The following is a 20,572-nucleotide window of genomic DNA, read 5'->3' on the forward strand; positions in this document are numbered from 1 at the left end:
CCTGGAAATTTTTTTTAGCATGGTTTCCAACAAATATTAAGCAATACAACTGTTTTCAATATTGATAATAATAAACATTATTAATAATGTTTTAAAAATGTTAAATATATCCCAAAAAAACATTTTTAATACTATTTTACAATATTACCATTTTTTTTACTGTATTTTGATCAAATAAATGCAATTGACTGGTAGTATAAAAACTGGGGAAAACGATCAGCACATGTGGATTTGCGGTCTTTACCCCAATTTCGCTCTGCATGTAAACACCATTACTGGTTTATTCAATGTGTGCATGCATTGTGATCATGACTGTTTATGTTTTGACATCAAAACAAGATCAATCCACATCTAATAGTTTTCTGTTTTCGGGTTTATTAAATAAGCTGAATTTTTAGTTGTTGTAAACACACTCAATGATAAAAACCCCTACCGGTTGACCACTTGGTTAAGACCTAGTTCTCGCCGTTCACGTGATCACAGTGTGCCCAGACAGTTCAATGAGTCGCTCAGCAAAATCCCAAGTCAATGAACCTGTGTAAAGAGAAATGATGAAATCACTGAACTTCCTTTTTGCACTGAAATTGCACCAGCTTCTAGTGCATCAATATTTAAAGAAGCTATCAAAACTTAATTTTGCATTGACGTTCTGCACTGCAAAGGCTGAAAACGTGAAAAATAACAGGATGAAAGATAAATACAGAGGTTTTGCGGTGTACAACAATCAGGTTGAAGCAGGTGTGACACTACAGGCCTTCAGCACCGTGGGTTTGCTCTGTTATCCAGGGAGTCTATTTCTGTTTTCTGGCCTTTTTATACACACTATCCTTTTATAGCGTGGTCTGTTGAAGGGCAACAGCAGTCATGTGGCTATAGCAGTATGAGAGGGAGATATGTTTTATTAATAGTCTCAAGTGCAGCGAATCTCCATTAAAGCAGTAATGCTGGATCATCAATTTTAGAGAGTGTGTGTTCATAATTAGGGAAGAGCATGAGGGTGATGGATGTCTTGATATGTGAATGTGCTTTAACACAAATGAGAGCTATAATGGAGAAGAAGAGGTTAATTTTGCATTATGAAATATACTGGTTTAGATCAATATGAGGTTCACTAAATAATGTTAGAATTCTTTCAATTCTAATGTCAGATTCTTTTTGGCGTGAACTATTCCTTTAAGCAATTTTAGCATTGCATTGACACCCAGTGCACTTACTGCAGGCCAGGGACAGTTTCCCTGGAGCTCAAGGACACAATGGTGATTAGGTAACTGAGCAACATTTCAGTTCATGAATCATCCTTTAGCAGGGTTAGAAATGAGGACCTTTGGGATACAAGGAGACATTTTTAACCCCTGATATACCACCAGGCTTATGATATGATAGATCCAACTGTCATACACTACCATTCAAAAATATGGGGTCAGTACAATACTGCAAGGATGTATTCAATTGATCAAAAGTGACAAAAAGACATTTCTAACATTACAGAAGATTTTGATCACAAACCAAAGAATCCTGAAAAAATGCACCAGTTTCAATTCAATCTATTTTCAACATTGATAATAATAAGAAATGTTTCTTGAGCTGAGCAGCAAATCAGCATATTAGAATGATTTCTGAAGGAAACTGAAGACTGGAGACTGGAGTAATGATGCTGAAAATTCAGCCTTGCATCACAGAAATAAATTACATTTCAAGATATATTAAAATAGAAAACAATTATTTTAAGTTGTAATACGTTTTTACAATTTTACTGTATTTTTGATCAAATAAATGCTGCCTTGATGAGCTTGGTGAGACTTCTATATGAGAGATGCATAAAGAGGTCAGAGGTCAAACACTGCAATACAAACCCTGCAACCTTTGCATAGATCTAAAATGTCATACAGAATAAAGTGAAGCCTGCAGGGTGTAAATGAGAAATCTATTAAAAGCAATAGCATTGAACTCTCTTTCTGCTTGACACACACACTTTAACGCCTTTAAAATAAACACATGCTGGAGCATCTGAACTGCCTGCAGAACAACAGAATAATGCAAACTAATTCAAGCTCCTTCCATGAACACAGATGTATTACCATAAAATGTAACCAGAAAAAGGGTTTCTTAGGATGCTTCCATAATGGTAAGACCTTAAATTGCCCTTACTATCGCAATCAAACAGTGCCATGGTATCAGTTTTTGTAAAGGTCAATGTAGACACATTATTTTTTACAAAATACTGTTTTCATATGGTACTGCCTGAAAGATGTAGACATGCAAATTAATGTTAACTGTTAACTTTGGATTCTTTGCTTTGAAATTAACAATTTGCATCATAGCTCTTGCTGTTTTTTGTATTTACGTTCAGGCATTTGGTAGACGTTTTATTTCAAGTGACTAATTACACTGCTTTTAAGGCATAGGTCTCTTAGTCTGAGCAGTGAAAACAAACTTGGCTGCCACCTACACTGTAAAAAAAAAAAATCTGTGACATTTACGGTAAAATACCGGCAGCTGTGGTTGCCAGAACTTCACCGTAAAAAATATGGTAGCAACATTTTAGGTTTTACAGACTTAACTTAAATTCACAATAAAATACTGTATTTCATTAACTGATGTAATGTTAATAAACCAACATATTGAAGTGTTAATATCTGTTTTGAACCATTAATGCACTGATAACCACCAAAAACTGGTGGTGATGAGAAAGTCACATGATGAGCCAACACTCATCACAAACAGCTTTTCTACGAGCTGAGGAGGGCAATACTTATATATAGAAGGTGCACAGTGTCATTCACACAAACACTAAACTCCATAATGGTGACACACGATACTGAAACAACAACATTAGATGTAAGATTAAACCCTAATGTACACAACTGATAAGAAAAAACTAAGAAATAACATGTTATTTCAACAAAAAAGCATCAAATATGAAGCGTCATGTAGGGAATTCTGGGAGTGCCAGTTTACAGTTTTTCACTGTAAATTATTCAATGACTTTTTCTTTTTCACTTCCAAAAACCGTATTTTTAAACAGTATTTTACTGTTTTACTGTAATTTTTTACAGTAATTACATTTATTCACCGAATATAGTATGGAAACTTACTGTTAACAGGTTTTTACTGTAGCATTTTTACAGTCTTTTACTGTTAAAATCACAATCATTTTTTACAGTGTAAGGTCACTTCAGGCTGTTTTAAACATTTTCTTTTGCAGGAATAAACTGGGCCACTAAAGCTAAACCTGTTTTAGACTAAAGTCAGAAGTCCGTTCTCTCTGAGGAGGGCTGGGATATTCAGAGATGCCCCCCTTTCTATCTCTGTCTGGAGCCTTCATCAAGACTCTGTTTAGATTAATTATGTATTGCATGACAGTTGAGATGTTTACGAGTTGTTTGTTTGAACTTTCTATTCATCAAAGAATCCTGAGAAAAACGTATCACGGTTTCCACCAAAATATGAAGCAGCACAACTGTTTACAACATCGATAATAGTAAGAAATGTTTCTTGAGCTGAGCAGCAAATCAGCATATCAGAATGATTTCTGAAGGATCATGTGACACTGAGGACTGGAGTAATGATGCTGAAAATTCAGCCTTGCATCACAGAAATAAATTACATTTCAAGATATATTAAAATAGAAAACAATTATTTTAAGTTGTAATACTTTTTTTTTTTTTTTACAATTTTACTGTATTTTTGATCAAATAAATGCTGCCTTGGTGAGCAGAAGAGACTTACTTAAACATTAAGAAACTAACCCCAAACTGAACGGTTTAGACATTTATGAGTTCCAGACTGCACTGAATTTACTTTGACTGGCATATATTTGTCTAAACCAACTTGGTTTTCATTTTTAGCCTTTTATCTCTCTCTTTTATTTGAGTTTGCTAGTTTTCTGACCGTAATTTTTTTTTGTTCTGTTGTTGTGGTCAAATTAATCATTTACAGTCCTGTGGAGCGCCAGCAAACTCGTGACACCACATATACAACTGCTCCAGATCTGCTTAAATGTCACACAATACACAGCAAATAGAAATAGAATACAAGATATGCAATGATGTCATAAAGAAGAATATGAAAACTTGCATTTACAAACCCAATTCCAAAAAAGTTGGGACACTGTACAAATTGTGAGTAAAAAAAATGTTCCATCACAGCTGTCTCATCCTTCCTTTGAACTCATAAATGTTTCATGATCCTGTCACAGGCTAAAGTCACTGTCTGTTTGGGGAGTAAAACGGCAAATAGCGCTGCAGTGGAATGAAGCTTAAATAAACACCAATATAACGCTGTCAGTGAAGAGGATGGGATTTACTTCCCTTTGATTTTCATTAGGACAGCAGAATTGGGTTTCTGATTATGGTAGTTTATCATATTTTCCACACATCAAGGACACCAAAAATAATTCGCTTCCAGCCAAATTGTATTTTCAGGCTTTGCCGATAAAGTCAAATTTTCGTTAGTATTGACAGTTGTGTGCAAACTTTACAGATTTGCTCAAAGAGAGCTTCTGTAAGCATGCCTTCAACCTGTGCTGGGAAGATAAATACTATCTTATCGAGAGAAAAAAAAAAAGATTAGTGTGCCAATTTCAAAAAATGATCTTTACTTGTTTGTAGAGGCTAATGCAAAGGACAGTGACTCAGTGTAAAGATAATAATTTATTGAATTAAGTTATTTGCTGAGTGACAATTACTGATTGACAGTTAAACATACGTTTAAAGGTCAGAAACGGTATTACACCTGAATTTCACAGAAAAACAGTTAAAGCCAAAACACAAATAAACATGTTTAGACAAGTGTAAGCAGCATAGGTTAATCATTTTAAGGCAATTGTTGTGAAACAATAAAAAATTTATTCATATATATATATATTTTAATAATTCATTGCTATCTAAACTCAAAAGCATAACATCTCTGTAAATACTTAATTAGAGTCTGCTACACGCAGTTGCCAGTGATGGCAAACAAAGCTACAGTGATGTCGTCAGCATGTCATTGTCACTGATTTTAAATGATGTAATAGAATCACAAGAACAGCAGCTGTTAAACTTTGAGGAAAGGCTGTATGTAGACAGTACAGGCTGGGATTTGGGACGATTAAGCTGGTTTTATGTCAGCATTTAACAGATTAGAGAAAGAGCAGGATGCCAAACTGCCACAAAGATAATGGTGTTTTTGGCTGGTGGTGGGTGTTTTGCATTGCTCAAGCATTCACAATCATATCACAGGCCTGAAAGATACTCTATGCAAGTACGTGAACGCTAAAGTTTCAAGCAATTTAAGCTGAAATATATTCTGAAATGTGTCAGACCGCCATTTTTAAAGTGTAACTATTAAAATGCGTAACTTTGTGTTGTATTCTGTGTTGCCACAAAGGGCGCTATAACAGGCATTAGCCTAAATTAACTTCTTCTGTGGTTAGTTTTCTCTCTATGATCAACTACTGTCATGACGTAGCAACTTTTTTTTTTTTTTGATTAATTTTTTTTAGACCTTTATTATGATAGGACAGATCAGAGCTGACAGGAAGCGAAGTGGGAGAGAGCGGGGGGCTAGATAGGAAAAGGTCCTCAAGTCAGGATTCGAACTCGGGACTCCAGTAGCGCAACGGTGCTGTATGTCGTATGCTGTATTGGCGCCGACAAACATAGCAACAATTAGGTAAAGTTAGTCAAAGTCAGCATGTGCATAGCTAGAAACCTTAAAGGGGTCATATGATGTTGCTAAAAAGAACATTATTTTGTGTATTTGGTGTAATGAAATGTTTATGCGGTTTAAGGTTCAAAAAGCACATTATTTTCCACATACTGTACATTATTGTTGCTCCTCTATGCCCCGCCTTTCTGAAATGCATCGACTTTTAAAAAGCTCATCGGTCTGAAAAGCGAGGTGTGCTGTGATTGGCCAGCTATCCAGTGCGTTGTGATTGGCCGAATACCTCAAGCGTGTGACGGAAATTTTACGCCCCTTACCATATTGTGATGCCCTGTCCAGCCAGAGCGACGAGACAAAAACATTAAAACCCATTATAAACGAGGCATTTGTTGCATCCAGTGGGGACATAATTACTGATTATAATGACTTATACTGTATTTTACGCGTGGCGTTGCATCGCGCCGCGTAAACATAAAACCATGTCTGCATTTGTGATCAGAGAAATGACAAACAACAAGTGCTACTCTAATTACACTGCCCAAAAAACTTGAGTTTGAATCATCAGTGGCAAATTCTTTTTAAAAAAAAAACGTACTTACAGTCTGTGAGTCAGAACAGCCGGCATTGTAGTCTACTCTACCAGGATCAGAAAACAGTCCTCCATAAAATGCGCTGCACACATCTCAATATTTGGGTTAAACTGTTCTGGAACAGTGTTGTAAATACAACTTAACCACTGATTTCTAGTCTTGTCCTCTTTTGGAAGACCAAACAAAGTAGTTTCGCTTTCACAACAAAACAACGTCACACACCGCGGCCTTGAGTGAGCGGAGGCCAGAGGCCTAGAGTGAGTGGCGGCCTAGAGTATGTGGAGGCTGGCTTGAGTGAGCAGAGGCGGGCGGGCTTGAGAACGGTGCGGCCGGCAGATTCGACAAAGGAGCGTCCGGTGGACTTGCGGCAACCACATGTGACGACCCCGGGCTGGAATCCACTTCGTCCATGGTGAAAGCCGATCCGGCGATCAACAGCGCGAAGTTGATGTATTTCCTCAGCGACCAGCACGGATCAGCTCTAGGCACGACAAACCAGATATCTTCCTGTTTTGGAAGGCCAACCAAAGTAGTTTCGCTTTCACAAGGAAACACAGCGCCTTCACGACATGGCGGCGGCGGCGGCAACAATACTACAGCGAGAATAAAAGTTACTGCGTGAACATTTGGGAGGCGTTATGCAAATCTTTCCACATCGTGATGTAGACATGTGGGGGCGTGTTAGAACGAGCAGTTTTAGGTAGGCGTGGTTGACTTAACTTTTATAAAGAATATCTCTTTGGATTTGAGACTTTAGTCTTTGCAACTTTACAGATCTTCTTTATGCACCAAGAGCTTGTAACACTCCAAAGAAAGGAAAAATTGAAATCGCATCATATGACCCCTTTAACAATAACTAATTCAATTAAAATCACATTTGAAGGAAACCATTTCCCCCCTGAGAACTGAGCTTTCTAATGCAATCATGCTTGCAAAATATGTAGTGGGACTGCATATTTACATTCACGTCTGCATTTGTGCACTTGCATAGAGTATGTTTCCAGATAAGTTAGTCATGAAAAGATTAGTGAGATTTTTGCGACATTTTAGATTAAATTCACACACAAAACATTATACAGTATGCTTTAAAATAGATATATTCAACCTCTGGAAGCATTAGGATTTTCCCTTATACGTGAAAGACAAGACTTTTTGTGAATTTTCTCAATTTTGGTACTTCGCTATTACAGGATTATAGTTTTAAGGGCAGACAATTTCAGTACGACTGGATATAATCAACACACATTTATCGATGTAAAAAAAGTGCATATTTATAATATTATAATCTTATTGCTATAGTAACAGTTCCACAGCCTCATGCTTTATTGGAATAATTAAGTAATAATTAATAATAGTATAATATAATCATACATATTGGATTTCAATAATGCACTATGGATTATTATTGCTGTATAGAGTTGGAAGAAGTTGTAGGGCTGCACAATTTAGGGTAAAAAAAAATTCTTATTGCGATTTAAAAAAAAAATTAGGTTTGATGTGCTTGTTGTTAGGGTTGCACAATTTGGCCAAAATTTTATATATCAATATGGCTATTAAAAAATAATAAAAAACTAGTAATAATTATTATTATTATTGTAAAAAATATATAAGAATTATTAAATAAAAACAAGATAAGAAATATTATTATTGTAATATTTTACTCTAAAATAAAACATTTGTATTTAAGAAATAATAATAATAATTAAATTTTATATGAAACAATACAATACTAGTATTTATTGCTGTCTTTATTTATTTTCAAAAAAATAAAATAAACTTTTATTTTGACAGAAAAACTTTTTTGTATAACAAGCATTTCCCATTACAAATATGGGAAGATGGTTGGAGGATGTTCCATTCCAATTTACCGCTAAAGCGACCAAAAATTAGAGCAGATGCAGAGATGGAGATGGTGTAAAAAAGCGGCATTTACCACGATGAGATGCTCCGAATAAACTGGTCACTTGTAAAAACACATTGCCGCTCGCTTCACTCTGAAACACACAGCGCTTATATTTATTTACTTAAACCGCAGCCGTACCGCAAATTTCAATTTTATTTTGATTAATCATGCAGCCCTAGAAGATAGTCACCTCTGAGTTCAACAACATCCCCAGCCCTTGTCAAGATAGATGTCTTCATCTTGGCTTGTTAAAAAGAGATAGCGGTTTCCACACTCCTCCCAGTGAGAGATCCTTCCATCTTCCACCAGGATGAACTTCCACTCCACCTGGCTCTCCACAGGGAGGCTGATAGTGTTGGCCCAGAACCCGTCCTTGGCTTTCTGCAGTGGAACAAATTTCTCCCAGGCACCCAATTCCTGCAGGCTCCCGGTAACAGCCACCAGCTGGTTAGGAGAATATGTGACGTAGTGAATCCTGAAGGTCACGTTAACCGTTTGAGATAAAGGCAGAACAGTCGCTACCGGTTCTTCATCGTCTTTGGCTAAACCGGTCTTGACTTGCCTTTCTTTTTCTAGTTGCGTCTGTTTTTCTTCGCTTGCAGTTGGCGAAAGCCAAGGAAGATCTCTGAACTCTGATGCACCTACGTTTAGCCACTCATTATTGTCCATAATAGCGTCCATGATGCTGATTTCATTCTTTTCGTGTTTCTTCTGCACTGCCGCACTCTCTTCGTCGGTTTTCTTCTCTTGTGAGAGGCTCATCTGTGTTGAAGACCCACCCATGAACGTATTATCCGTTTGGAAACCCAAGTAGTTCTGGAAGTCAAACCTGCTGCTGTGGTTAACCATGGTTTCCACAGCTGGGCTCAGGTTTATGGCGTCTGTGGCGTAGCTTCCAGTGTGAAACCATGGCTGGCCTTTTATTTTCTCCATCGTATCGGTCTTCTTATCACAGCAACAGCAATCAAAGTTATTTGTTCGTGGAAAACGCCAATCATGATTGTCTTCAAACTTCTTGCTGGTGTTCTCCGCTTCTTCCACCGTTGACGTCTTGCTGTTTTCCTCTAATTGGATCTTGCTGGGATTGGATGGGGCTTGGTCTGGAGAAGAATTACTTTGAGTTGTGATGTGATCTTGATGTCTCTGATAAATGATCTCCCGCACGCTTTCAGTTTCAGATGGCTCATCCGTGTCCAAACTCACAGACTTGTCAAGGTATTCCTCAATTTCCTTCTCGACAGAATTCGACAATTCTGTCAAACCTACACTCACATCAGCCAAAACCTCACGTCCATCATCATCCTCATCCTGAATATGTTCCTCACATTCTGATTTTTCATCAGGATCCATTTCTACACACTGATCCAGATCAGAATCCGTTTTTTCTCCCATTTCGGGTTCCAAGTCTGTTAGGAGCTCATCTGTAATCTCCTCCAAATCCTTAAGAGTGCTTTCATTCAGGTCTTTCTCTGGCACCTCAGTAGGAAGGAGCATGTTGTCTGTGGAGGAGAGGTTACAGCACTTCTTCTGCTTTCCACGCTGACATTCTCCTAAAAGTGAAATGAAAATGCATTACGTCACATGCGCTTCAAGTGATTAAACATTTATATGGGAATTCTTTTAGCAAAGAACAGTCTTTTTTATCGCTTTACATCTTTTTCATTCTTATTTTGACTCAAAATGTTATGTGTGCATTCATGTTTTCATTGGTTTTATGGTTGTGAAACAATATTTGATCCGTTCATGAGAAAAGTCCATGTCACTGTTTTTAAATCCAAAAATAGTCCATGTAAATGACCTGCAGTCGAAGTAGGTTACTTGCCTCTGTAAGTAATAAATCAACCAAAAATCATCAGCAATCGAGCAGAAGAAAAAAAAAAAGAGAAAAACAAACTTTAGGACTAACTAACTAGATTTGCATTTCTAGAAGGAAATACCAGTGCTTATGAACCAGCTAAATAATAATGTTTAAGTGTACATTTCAGACTTTGGCTGTATGAAATGAGATGCTGCATCAGAGCTGCATGCCTTCAACTTTGCACTGCCACGGCACTCAGTTCTTCTTGTATTCTGGCAGCTAAACACAAGAGTCACAGTCAATCTCTAAAGCAACCCTCAAACTGCTGCACAAGACTGTGGAATATAATAGCCAGCAAACATTTGGACAAGACAAGGCGTCTTTGCTGCTTTTGCAGTGTAAAGACCTGTTTGATGGTTAAAGAGATGTAAGAAAAGAAAACACTAGTAACAATTCAGTGTGCAAATAAATGCAAGAAACCTGTTCAGACTGACCTCTTAGCTGAATTAAAAACCACAATACTCAAAACTGCAGGTTTGCAGTGTTGCATGAAAGACAAAAGTTTGTGGTCTGTCAAATGTTTAAATTTTTTACTTGATGAAAGACATGGTAAAAGCAGTAATATTGTTATATTGTAAAAAAATAAATAAAATAAAAATAACTAAATAAAAATGATATTGTAATATGTTATTTGTATTGTATTCCTGTGATGCAAAACTGAATTTTCAGCATCATTACTCCAGTCTTCAGTGATCCTTCAGAAATCCTTCCAAATTTCTTATCATTATCATTAAAAATCTGCATTCATTTGAAATAGAAATCTTTTTTAAAATTATAAATGACTATCACTTTTAAACAATTTAATGTATCCTTGCTGCATAGAGGTATTCATTTAAAAAAAAATTATTGACCCCAAACTTTTGAATGATAGTGTATATTATTTAATTTTTTTGTGCCTATGTGTGGCTTTATTGTAACGTTTTAGACAGAGCATTGTTTTTTTACGTTATTAATTATTAAAAACTGAAGCATGGCATCATATCCTATTTGTTGCCATGTCCAAAAAATGTTGCATGCTCTAGTCGTGTGACCTAGATTTGTATAAAATTATTCCAAACATTATGATAACCAAAATCAATAACATAATCAATAGGCCTATCTAAAACCCCGCCTTCCAAATTTCAGCCTGCAAACGTGCAAAGTGATGGACATGCAGGAAACGATTCTGATTGGATAAGTTTTCTGACTGGCCAAAAAACAGCGCGTGCCGCTCACCAAACCACATTTGTGTCTGTCACATCGGCATGTGTGGTTTTGCCTGTTACAGTGACATCTGATAAGTCATAGTCATATTTTACATGTAATATTGCAAAAAAAGTCTCGCACAAACATTTAGCATACCATGTTTCAACAATTGTCTAGTTTTACCTGTTGACTCGGTAGGTCGATCACCCCTCTCTCTTTTCCTCCTCCGAGGCGTGCTCTCTTCTCCCGTCGCTATCGTCGTTTCGTTGCCGTTATTCTCGCCACCCTTCCCGCGCTGACCTCGAAAGGATCGGTAAATGAAGAACGCGGCGCACACCGACAGCATGCCAATGATCCCCACGGCACCGAAGCCGCCGATCACATCCAGCAGGGAGTGAATATCGCGCCGGTCCAGAGCAATCGGTTTGCTGTTCTTCATGGTCATGCTGTGGGTGAAAATCGTCAGTGTAGATGTAACGGTGCCGGTGATCAGTTCATTCTGAGCGCCGCGGGGAAATGACCCTTTGATGCGGCAGAAGATCAAAAGAAGCCCCGCAATCAGGTGAGCACGCTGCCAATGGGTCTCTCTCTCTCTCTCTCTCTCTCTCTCTCTCTCTCTCTCGACCAATCGCTCGCTCGATCTTTTTCAATTTTGAAGTAGGCTACTTTATTATATGACATTTTTATGGTGCATGTTCATTCTATCCATTTTTTAATGTGGTTTTGTGATTTTTCCCTATTCCCTGCCACATGATTTTATATTATTTATTTTGGAAGGGGCAAATGTTTACAATTTTTTATTATTATTATTATTATTATTATTTTCCACATGTTTTTTCTTAATGTTTTTTTATTTATTTTTTGTTCATTATTATGTTCTTTATTTATAGATTAATATATATTTATTTTGCAGTTCTTTTCTGCACATTTTTATATGAAAGCCTTGAATCACAGGGGGGTTTGAATGTCTCTCCCTTTTATTTTTGTAAATTTGTTTTATTTTGCATTCTTTCTTTATATTCTTTTTGTTTATATTTTGTATTTTGTATATTTTGACTCTTTTGTTTGTTTTAATTCTGTTTTTTAATTCATAATTCTTTTTTACCTTGCAGTTCAGGATTGCAGTGTTACATGCAATATCGCACATAGTACATTATCTTACGCCTAAAAGAAAAAAAGAAAACAAATTTGAATACAATATATTTATGAGCTGCTTTTTCCCTTAGATGGCATCCACAATAGAATTGTTGTTTATGTAACTCATTGCTGGCAATTTTGTCCCCAGAACAGGTCAGAGACACAGCGACACACTGCAGCTCTGCCACTCTGTCACGGTCAGTGCTGCTGATATGCTGGGTCTTTTGCTCAGAATGGGACTATGTGAAAGTTCAGTTATTGATTAAATGTGGAACACACTCTATAGCTTTAAATAAATCAGCACAAAAATATCTGATAACCTCTGATTGATCAGACAGTAGCTTGAGTTTTGTTGTACAAAAGACAAACACAAGACATATTTAGCAACCCATGTGATTGCTTTAGTAAAAGATGTTAATATTATTGTCATGTCAAATGCACAAGATGAAATTTGAGCTCGAACATACATAATGGTCATCATTTGATTTTTGCACCCTCTGATAAAATTGGTTACATTTTCTACAACAGTTTTTACTTTATCCATTTATTGATCTGTTTATTAGTATCAGAGGCCAACCAATAAGCACTGGCAATCTTCGTGTGAGTTTAGAAGATGATGATTTTTCACCTAAAGCCCGTTTCCACAAGTGCAAGGTGTTGTTTTGGTACAACAGATCATCTGCTCCCACCTGCTGGTAAATGATGCTAAATGCATTTTAAGTTTTATTTAAATAGCTGTTTCTACGATGTGCAACATTTCCAAAAGGACGAAAATTTAAATGTTTATTATGTTTATTAAAACATGCTAGCAATTTGTTTAAACATGTTAAGGACTAGCAATGTGTTAAATCATGCTAGAAATATTCTAGCAACATGCTAAAACATCTTAACATTTTAACAATTTACTAAAATTACCAATATTATTGTTTAAACGTGTTAGCAATTTGTCAAAACATGCTAGCAATTTGTTAAAACATGTTAGGAACATCCTAAAGCATGTTAGCAACTTACTGAAACTGATTGACTTTCTGAGTAAAACTTTCAAACAGATAGTTTGTCATCAAAGTTTATCTATCCAGTTAAATTATGTTGTAAATATCAGTTTCATATCAGGTATTGTTGACAAGACATTGGTAATTAAAAACATATCAGTCAGCTAGTAACTTAATTACAGTTTTAGTAGTGTGAAAGTATTTCAACTCTTTTCAAATTATTGTACTCCTTTGACTAATGTATAGCCTAAAAGATAGGCTAATAATGTCCTCTGATTAACAGTAGAATGAACAAATTTCTTGTCTTATGGATGCATTGTGCTTATTGAAAATAAACCAAGAAAAGTCTAAAGGTGATTGTTATATTTGCCAAATATAGTAAGAGAGAAATCATAAGCCATATATTCAGTACAGTGTGTCTCAGTGTAGAATGTGAAGAGCTGCTGGATTCAGTGCAGCAGGATGAAGGAGAGCAGAGAACCGCAGAGGAACAGGAAGCTCTAAGTGACACTATTAGCACTGTTAGCACTCTTGGTGGAGCTCTGGGTGGTGCTTTGGGAGGAACTCTGCGTGGAGCTTGAGCTCTAGGTGGCGCTCTGGGTGGTGCTTTGGGTGGAGCTCGAGATCTGGGTGGTGCTTTGGGTGGAGCTTGAGCTCTAGGTGGTGCTTTGGGTGGAGCTCTGCGTGGAGCTTGAGCTCTAGGTGGCGCTCTGGGTGGTGCTTTGGGTGGAGCTCGAGCTCTGGGTGGTGCTTTGGGTGGAGCTCGAGCTCTGGGTGGTGCTTTGGGTGGAGCTCGAGCTCTGGGTGGTGCTTTGGGTGGAGCTCGAGCTCTGGGTGGTGCTTTGGGTGGAGCTTGAGCTCTAGGTGGTGCTTTGGGTGGAGCTCTGCGTGGAGCTTGAGCTCTAGGTGGCGCTCTGGGTGGTGCTTTGGGTGGAGCTTGAGATCTGGGTGGTGCTTTGGGTGGAGCTCGAGCTTTGGGTGGAGCTTTGGTTGGAGCTCTGGGTGGTGCTCTGGGTAATACTCTGAGTGACATTATCACCATTACACAGGTTCCCCTCACAACATGTTAAGTTCAAAATCTAAGGAATGAATGTTGTGGCAGCACAAATAGATTTAGAGACACAACCTTTGGAAGCATAAGTCCCTAATTAAAACAAAGAAAATAAAAAGTGGATTAATTACCTGAGATGACATAGTGTCTAAGCTGGAAATTGGCATGTGAACTGTATCAAAGTCTCAAATACAGAAGAGATAATCCTCTTCTTCCTTCAGCAGATTCTCACCTGTCGCATTAAAGCAGCGGACTTCACTCCCTGAACAGTTCACTGTGTTTGAGCAGCTCTGTCCATCACAAGAGTAACACGTCTTTCCATTGGAAGTGTTATTGCTGGGATCTACAGGAGGGAAAATAAATGTGCTTTGTTGGTCCTGGTTTTATTGTGCACACCACATAAATGCTCGTTGTACCAAAGAAAACATTTTGTTCTTATAAACCTTCATAAAATTGCAATAACATGCTCTCCCTGTCTTTTTCGGCTGACGTCACAATTGCCGATAGAAAATCAAGTCCCATCTTACATTTTTTTTCTTGATAAATGTTTACTGTTGAATGTAAAGTTCAATACCTGGAGCATTTGGTGTGTTACACAGATCTGTGTCACAGCAGTAAAAAGTTGATGGACCCACTTGGATAACCATTTGATAAAAATTTGGGTGGAGCTCGAGATCTGGGTGGTGCTTTGGGTGGAGCTCGAGCTCTGGGTGGTGCTTTGGGTGGAGCTTTGGTTGGAGCTCTGGGTGGTGCTCTGGGTAATACTCTGAGTGACATTATCACCATTACACAGGTTCCCCTCACAACATGTTAAGTTCAAAATCTAAGGAATGAATGTTGTGGCAGCACAAATAGATTTAGAGACACAACTTTTGGAAGCATAAGTCCCTAATTAAAACAAAGAAAATAAAAAGTGGATTAATTACCTGAGATGACATAGTGTCTAAGCTGGAAATTGGCATGTGAACTGTATCAAAGTCTCAAATACAGAAGAGATAATCCTCTTCTTCCTTCAGCAGATTCTCACCTGTCGCATTAAAGCAGCGGACTTCACTCCCTGAACAGTTCACTGTGTTTGAGCAGCTCTGTCCATCACAAGAGTAACACGTCTTTCCATTGGAAGTGTTATTGCTGGGATCTACAGGAGGGAAAATAAATGTGCTTTGTTGGTCCTGGTTTTATTGTGCACACCACATAAATGCTCGTTGTACCAAAGAAAACATTTTGTTCTTATAAACCTTCATAAAATTGCAATAACATGCTCTCCCTGTCTTTTTCGGCTGACGTCACAATTGCCGATAGAAAATCAAGTCCCATCTTACATTTTTTTTCTTGATAAATGTTTACTGTTGAATGTAAAGTTCAATACCTGGAGCATTTGGTGTGTTACACAGATCTGTGTCACAGCAGTAAAAAGTTGATGGACCCACTTGGATAACCATTTGATAAAAACATCTTTTAACTACAGTTGTGTTGTCACCTAGAAAGCACAAATGATACAGGAAAGACCAGTTCAACTACATATAATTTTGATGAAATGTCAGTTTAGAAATCTGATAAAAACTTTCCATAATGTATCAACTCGCAGTAGCAAAGCAGAAAGAAAAGTCTACGTTTCTGGACGTTGATCATGTTAATTACATTGCTGTCTATGGGAGGGTCACAGAGCTCTCAGAATGCATCAAACATATCTTAATTTGTGTTCTGAAGATGAACGGAGGTCTTACGGGTTTAGAATGACATGAGGGTGAGTAATTAATGACAGAATTATCATTTTTGGGTGAAGTATCCCTTTAAGTGCATCTTTAGCCATTTTATCAGATTTTTTATCAGACATGTGCTGGTATCCATATGAAATTAACTGTTATTCCAGCTTGTCTTAATCTATTATAGTCAGTATATTTCTATGAAAATGACATATCTAACTGTCTGGAATGTTTGAAGGCTGATAAGCAATGCCATTGAATCTGAACAAATCGCAAACTTATTTAGCAACACTTCTTCTACCCAACATCTAAATTGCCACCAATTCCGCAGTGTACTGAAGTCCCATCTGTTAACCTCTCATACTACCCTAATTTAAATTCTGGAACACAGAATGCTGCTCCTGTACAACCTATCACTGGGTTTCATGAGCCATCTGTGTATATTGGAAGGAATGCATAATAAACTGTTCTCATTTATCTATTGTGTAGCTTTTGATATTAATCCCATTCTGTTCTTTTTGAATACCATCACAAATCTGTAAATCAGCTTCAGGTTGACCGAATAACAATGGAGGTATTGGGGACTGTTTGTAACTGTTGATGAAAACATTGTAGTATTTAGTGACATTTCTGCAGCCCATTCATTTGCTTTCCAAAACCTGTTCCTGCTGAGTTTATTGTCTCCCATCTCTCCTCTAATATTGATTTTGTAGGATGATCTTGATTTATGCCATTGTAAATTAATCCAGTACGCCACAGATAATGTTTGACATCTTGTATCTAATAGAGACTCTCCTGTTTTAACTTGCATTGCAGATATTGGAGTTGTTTTGATTGCACGTGCAATACATCTCAGTGCTTGTGCTTGAATAAAATCTAAACTCTTAAGCAAACTGATTGATGCAGATCTATATATAATACATCCATAGTCTAAAAAAGAATAAGTGGACAGTATATGGCGATCATTGTTTGATTTTCTGCCCCCCAGTCTTGGCCTATACATCTTATTTCTTTCATTAATTGCTTTGTTGCAATCTACATTCCACCAAGGGACAACCTTCATCCTACCTTTACCTTCTGACTTCGGTATAGATTCCTCAGCTGCTTTCATAATAATTGAATTTAATCTTTCACAACATAAATATATATCATCATCCGTACTAAAATTCAACATTCCATCAATGCATGACTTGTTCAATCTGTCCCAGTCAGCTTTATCGCCACCTAATTTGTTTTATTTTGTTTTGTTTATACATTTCCATTCCGATAGAACAAATTATTGGAAAATGATCACTCCCTAATGCTGAGTGATCTAAAACTTCCCATTTACATTCTAAGGCTATAGTTCCAGGAACTATTGTCAGACGATCTAAACAAGAAGTTGATGAATCACTTATATTGAATCTGGTTCCCTTACCATCATTTAAACATACTCAACCTTGTTCCTCCTTCAACTACCCTTCCATTATTATCTTTGCACAAACTTCCCCAAAGTGAATTATGTGCATTAAATCTCCCACACCATATTAAATAATCCCCAGCTTTAGTTCTTATTATATTCAGTTCATCTAATGTTAACTGTTTGCACGGATTATAAAAGTTAACCACATTTATTCCCCCTACATGTATCCACACCTCTACAACAACTTTTGAGAATCTAATAATATTTCTCTAAAAGCAACCCCATCTTTATCAAAGGTTCCACATCCAAGGTAAAAAAAAAAAAGTACACTTCCATAATGTACTTAGTGCTCTATTTTCACGCACTAATTTTGTAATTAATATACTAAAAAATTATTCTTTAGTACTTCTTAAGATCAACTAAGTGTACTCCACTGTGCTATTGTGGCACATCATGAATTTGAACTAAAATGCGCTTTTAACATAATATCTCTGTATTTAAAATATGTATTTAGTGACCACTTGTAGTAGCCTACACTTGAACCCATCTTTCATACACTAGTACACTAAAAAAAATTTTTAAGCGCATTTTAGTTAATTTTCATGGTGTCCCAAAATAGCACATTTTTATAACACTTAATTGATTTTAAGTTTATCTTAAGAAGTACTGAAGAATCATTTTTAGTATATTAAGTGCAAAATTAGTGGGTGAAAATAAAGCACTTTAAGTACATTATGGAAGTGCAATTTTTTTTAAACCTGGGATATCACCCACCACTCGATCCAACTCTGTCCTTTCTAACCAACTTACAACCAGGAATGAAAATATTTAATTGCGAATCAAGCCAAGTCTCCTGAATACAAATAATGCCTGGTACCATTGTTAACTGATGTACAAATCTTTAAAATTCTTGGCTATTTGCAACAAAACTTTGGCATTCCAGTGTAGTATTTTCATTTCATAGTTTTACTTCTTTGACTTCCTGAAGGATCAGATATCACTGCAGTCCCTTCAGCTTGTTTAAGAAGCGTCTGAATCTGTTCTACAGAAATTACAGTAATACCCAGGTGTCAGGTAGCTGGAGCTATTATGATTTTCAGCTTTTCGGTTCTGTTTGAGCTGAGCAATAAATGACTTCTGCTATGAATGCCACAAAATTAATTTTGTTTACCACAAGCTTGTTTCCATCCACGAGACATTTATGACTGCATGTGTCTTTAGATTGGGAAGTTGTTTTCCTTCATATTTCCATGATCAGCTTGTATTTGTACTTGAGACTACTTCAAGCCTGTGAAAAATATGATCTACGAAATATGTTCGGGTATTGCAAGCAGGAAGTGGACGAGTATATAGACAGCTTCCTCATGAGGCTGTTAGTAATAAACAGCAGAATTTGGCTACTAACTTTGAGTTCATGTTGGGGGTTGGGGTTGTTAAGTAATGGAGGAGGTTTTTAGTGAAGTGTGGCAATTGTTTAAATAAAGGGAGATGCTACACGGTGAAATGCCATATATGGTCTGTATCCTGTTGTGACACTCTTGTCCCGGTTCACATACAGATGGCGTTTATAGGATTGTTAAAAATGCAGATTGACTCAGCTCATGCTTGTTTATTGCATAGTACACAAACAGTAACATATGTTAATCCCATAATTCACACAAAGCATCATGGGACGTAGGAAGAAACATAAATGGGCATCATAAGGTATGTTGAAAGATACAGTACAATTTACTCGTGTAATCACTCAGTCATGTGTCAGTCTTGGAAAGATGTCAGTAAAACAGCTTGTATGAACAACGTTACATTTACCTCAGGAAAGTCATTTAGAAAAAAAGAACTCAGGAGTGGAGTGCATGGCTAAATAAATCAATATGATAGTAATGCACCCTCTATAGTTTACAGCATTAGTTGAGAGATCATTTCTTTAAGAAATTTGTCTCGTCTTGCCGAAATTTTTCCAAATGAATCGATATCGAATCAAAGTGAGCCAAAATTGGAATAATCATATCAAGAGCTTGTGAATCTGAATCGAATCGTGAACTCTGGATCAATACTCAGAAAATGATGTATTACAGTTACACTTTATACTTCTCATGCTAGTTATTCACATAAAATATATACACTCTAAAAAATGCTGGGTTGTTTCAACCCAACTTTGGGTCAAATATGGACTAACCCAACTTTTTGGTTAAAAATGTAATGTAAAAATTTAACCCAACGGTTGGATTAGTCCATATTTGACCCAAAGTTGGGTTGAGTGTATAGTATTAAGCCAAATAATAGAAAAATTACTTTTTATATCAGATTATTTATTTAGACCTATTTATTTGCCATTCTGATCAGTAACTGTGAACAGGAAAATCCTGGTAATGTCTCATGTAAAACTTAAGAGGTGAATTTTTTCTTTTTTGAATAATTGAATAACGATCATGTTGTTTAATCAGAACATGATAACTAAAAAAATATATTATCGCACTTTGTTTTTACTGGATGAACCTTTACATACGAACCCAAAACATAAAAAATACATAAGATTTTCTGTATACTTTTCAGTTCATCACATCAGAACACCAAAGAAAATATTAACTGTATTTTTGTACATCAACACAGTATATCTGCTGCAGCTGTAGAACGTGAAGAGCTGCTGGATTCAGTGCAGCAGGATGAAGGAGAGCAGAGAACAGCAGAGGAACAGGAAGCTCTGAGTGACACTTTTAGCACCGTTACACAGGTTCCCCTCACAACATGAGATGCTCTGAACATCAGGGACTGATGTTGTGGCATTACAAATGGCTTCAGAGACACAGCCTTTTAGAACCATTGACTTTCCTCCGAAACTCCCTGATGAAAAGAAAGGTTAGTCTAAGCGTTCCTGGTATATATGATCTGTTTCAAATGCTTAAACATAAGAGAGATAAAAAAAAAAAAAAAGTAATCTTTTTCTTTATCAGATTCTCACCCGTTGCTTTAAGGCACTGGTCTTCACTCCCTGTACAGCTCAATATGTTTGAGCAGCGCTTCTCATCACAAGAGTAACATTTCTTTCCATTGGAGCTGGACTCTACAAGAAAAAAAAAAAAAAAAAAAAAGAAAAAAAGA

The 20,572-nt window shown here is 36.8% G+C and overlaps 2 protein-coding genes and 1 long non-coding RNA gene across 6 annotated transcripts in view; 1 reads left to right on the plus strand and 2 right to left on the minus strand.

Moving 5' to 3' along the window:
- Positions 1–200: 200 nt before the first annotated feature.
- Positions 201–11,646, minus strand: LOC107585402 (uncharacterized). 4 transcript variants are annotated; one of them, XM_016272418.1, is made up of 3 exons: positions 11,369–11,646; positions 8,333–9,692; positions 201–534 (listed from the first exon to the last, which is right to left on the minus strand). In XM_016272418.1, exons 1-2 carry the CDS (start codon positions 11,628–11,630, stop codon positions 8,341–8,343), a joined length of 1,614 nt encoding a protein of 537 aa, XP_016127904.1. In that variant the 5' UTR covers positions 11,631–11,646; the 3' UTR covers positions 201–534; positions 8,333–8,340. The 4 variants fall into 4 exon arrangements, with proteins under 4 accessions (XP_016127904.1, XP_016127905.1, XP_016127903.1 ...); XM_016272419.1 differs by lacking the exon at positions 201–534 and having other exon boundaries at positions 7,987–8,586; positions 8,665–9,692; XM_016272417.1 differs by lacking the exon at positions 201–534 and adding an exon at positions 7,987–8,233.
- Positions 11,647–11,672: 26 nt separating this feature from the next.
- LOC107585404 (uncharacterized) lies at positions 11,673–14,753 on the plus strand. Its single transcript, XR_001609242.1, has 4 exons — positions 11,673–11,747; positions 12,476–12,519; positions 12,886–13,017; positions 14,590–14,753. It is a non-coding gene; the product is annotated as an uncharacterized lncRNA (long non-coding RNA).
- A 5,349-nt stretch (positions 14,754–20,102) lies between these two features.
- LOC107585439 (urokinase plasminogen activator surface receptor-like) overlaps positions 20,103–20,572 on the minus strand; it is an 824-nt gene continuing 354 nt past the window's right edge. Inside the window, exons 2-3 of the mRNA XM_016272456.1 lie at positions 20,433–20,534; positions 20,103–20,314 (exon numbers count right to left, since the gene is read on the minus strand). Coding sequence (XP_016127942.1) covers positions 20,124–20,314; positions 20,433–20,534 — 293 coding nt within the window. The 3' untranslated portion in view covers positions 20,103–20,123. The remainder of the gene's footprint in view (positions 20,315–20,432; positions 20,535–20,572) is intronic.

Source organism: Sinocyclocheilus grahami, unplaced genomic scaffold, assembly GCF_001515645.1.
Source record: "Sinocyclocheilus grahami isolate Dianchi unplaced genomic scaffold, SAMN03320097.WGS_v1.1 scaffold70.1, whole genome shotgun sequence".
Taxonomy (NCBI): Eukaryota; Metazoa; Chordata; class Actinopteri; order Cypriniformes; family Cyprinidae; genus Sinocyclocheilus; species Sinocyclocheilus grahami.

Coding starts and splice junctions, on each gene's coding strand:
- LOC107585402 (XM_016272418.1), bottom strand. CDS start 11,630: ATGACCATGAAGAACAGCAAACCGATTGCTCTGGACCGGCGCGATATT. Junction 9,693..11,368: donor TCGACCTACCGAGTCAACAG/GTAAAACTAGAC, acceptor TTTCACTTTTAG/GAGAATGTCAGCGTGGAAAG.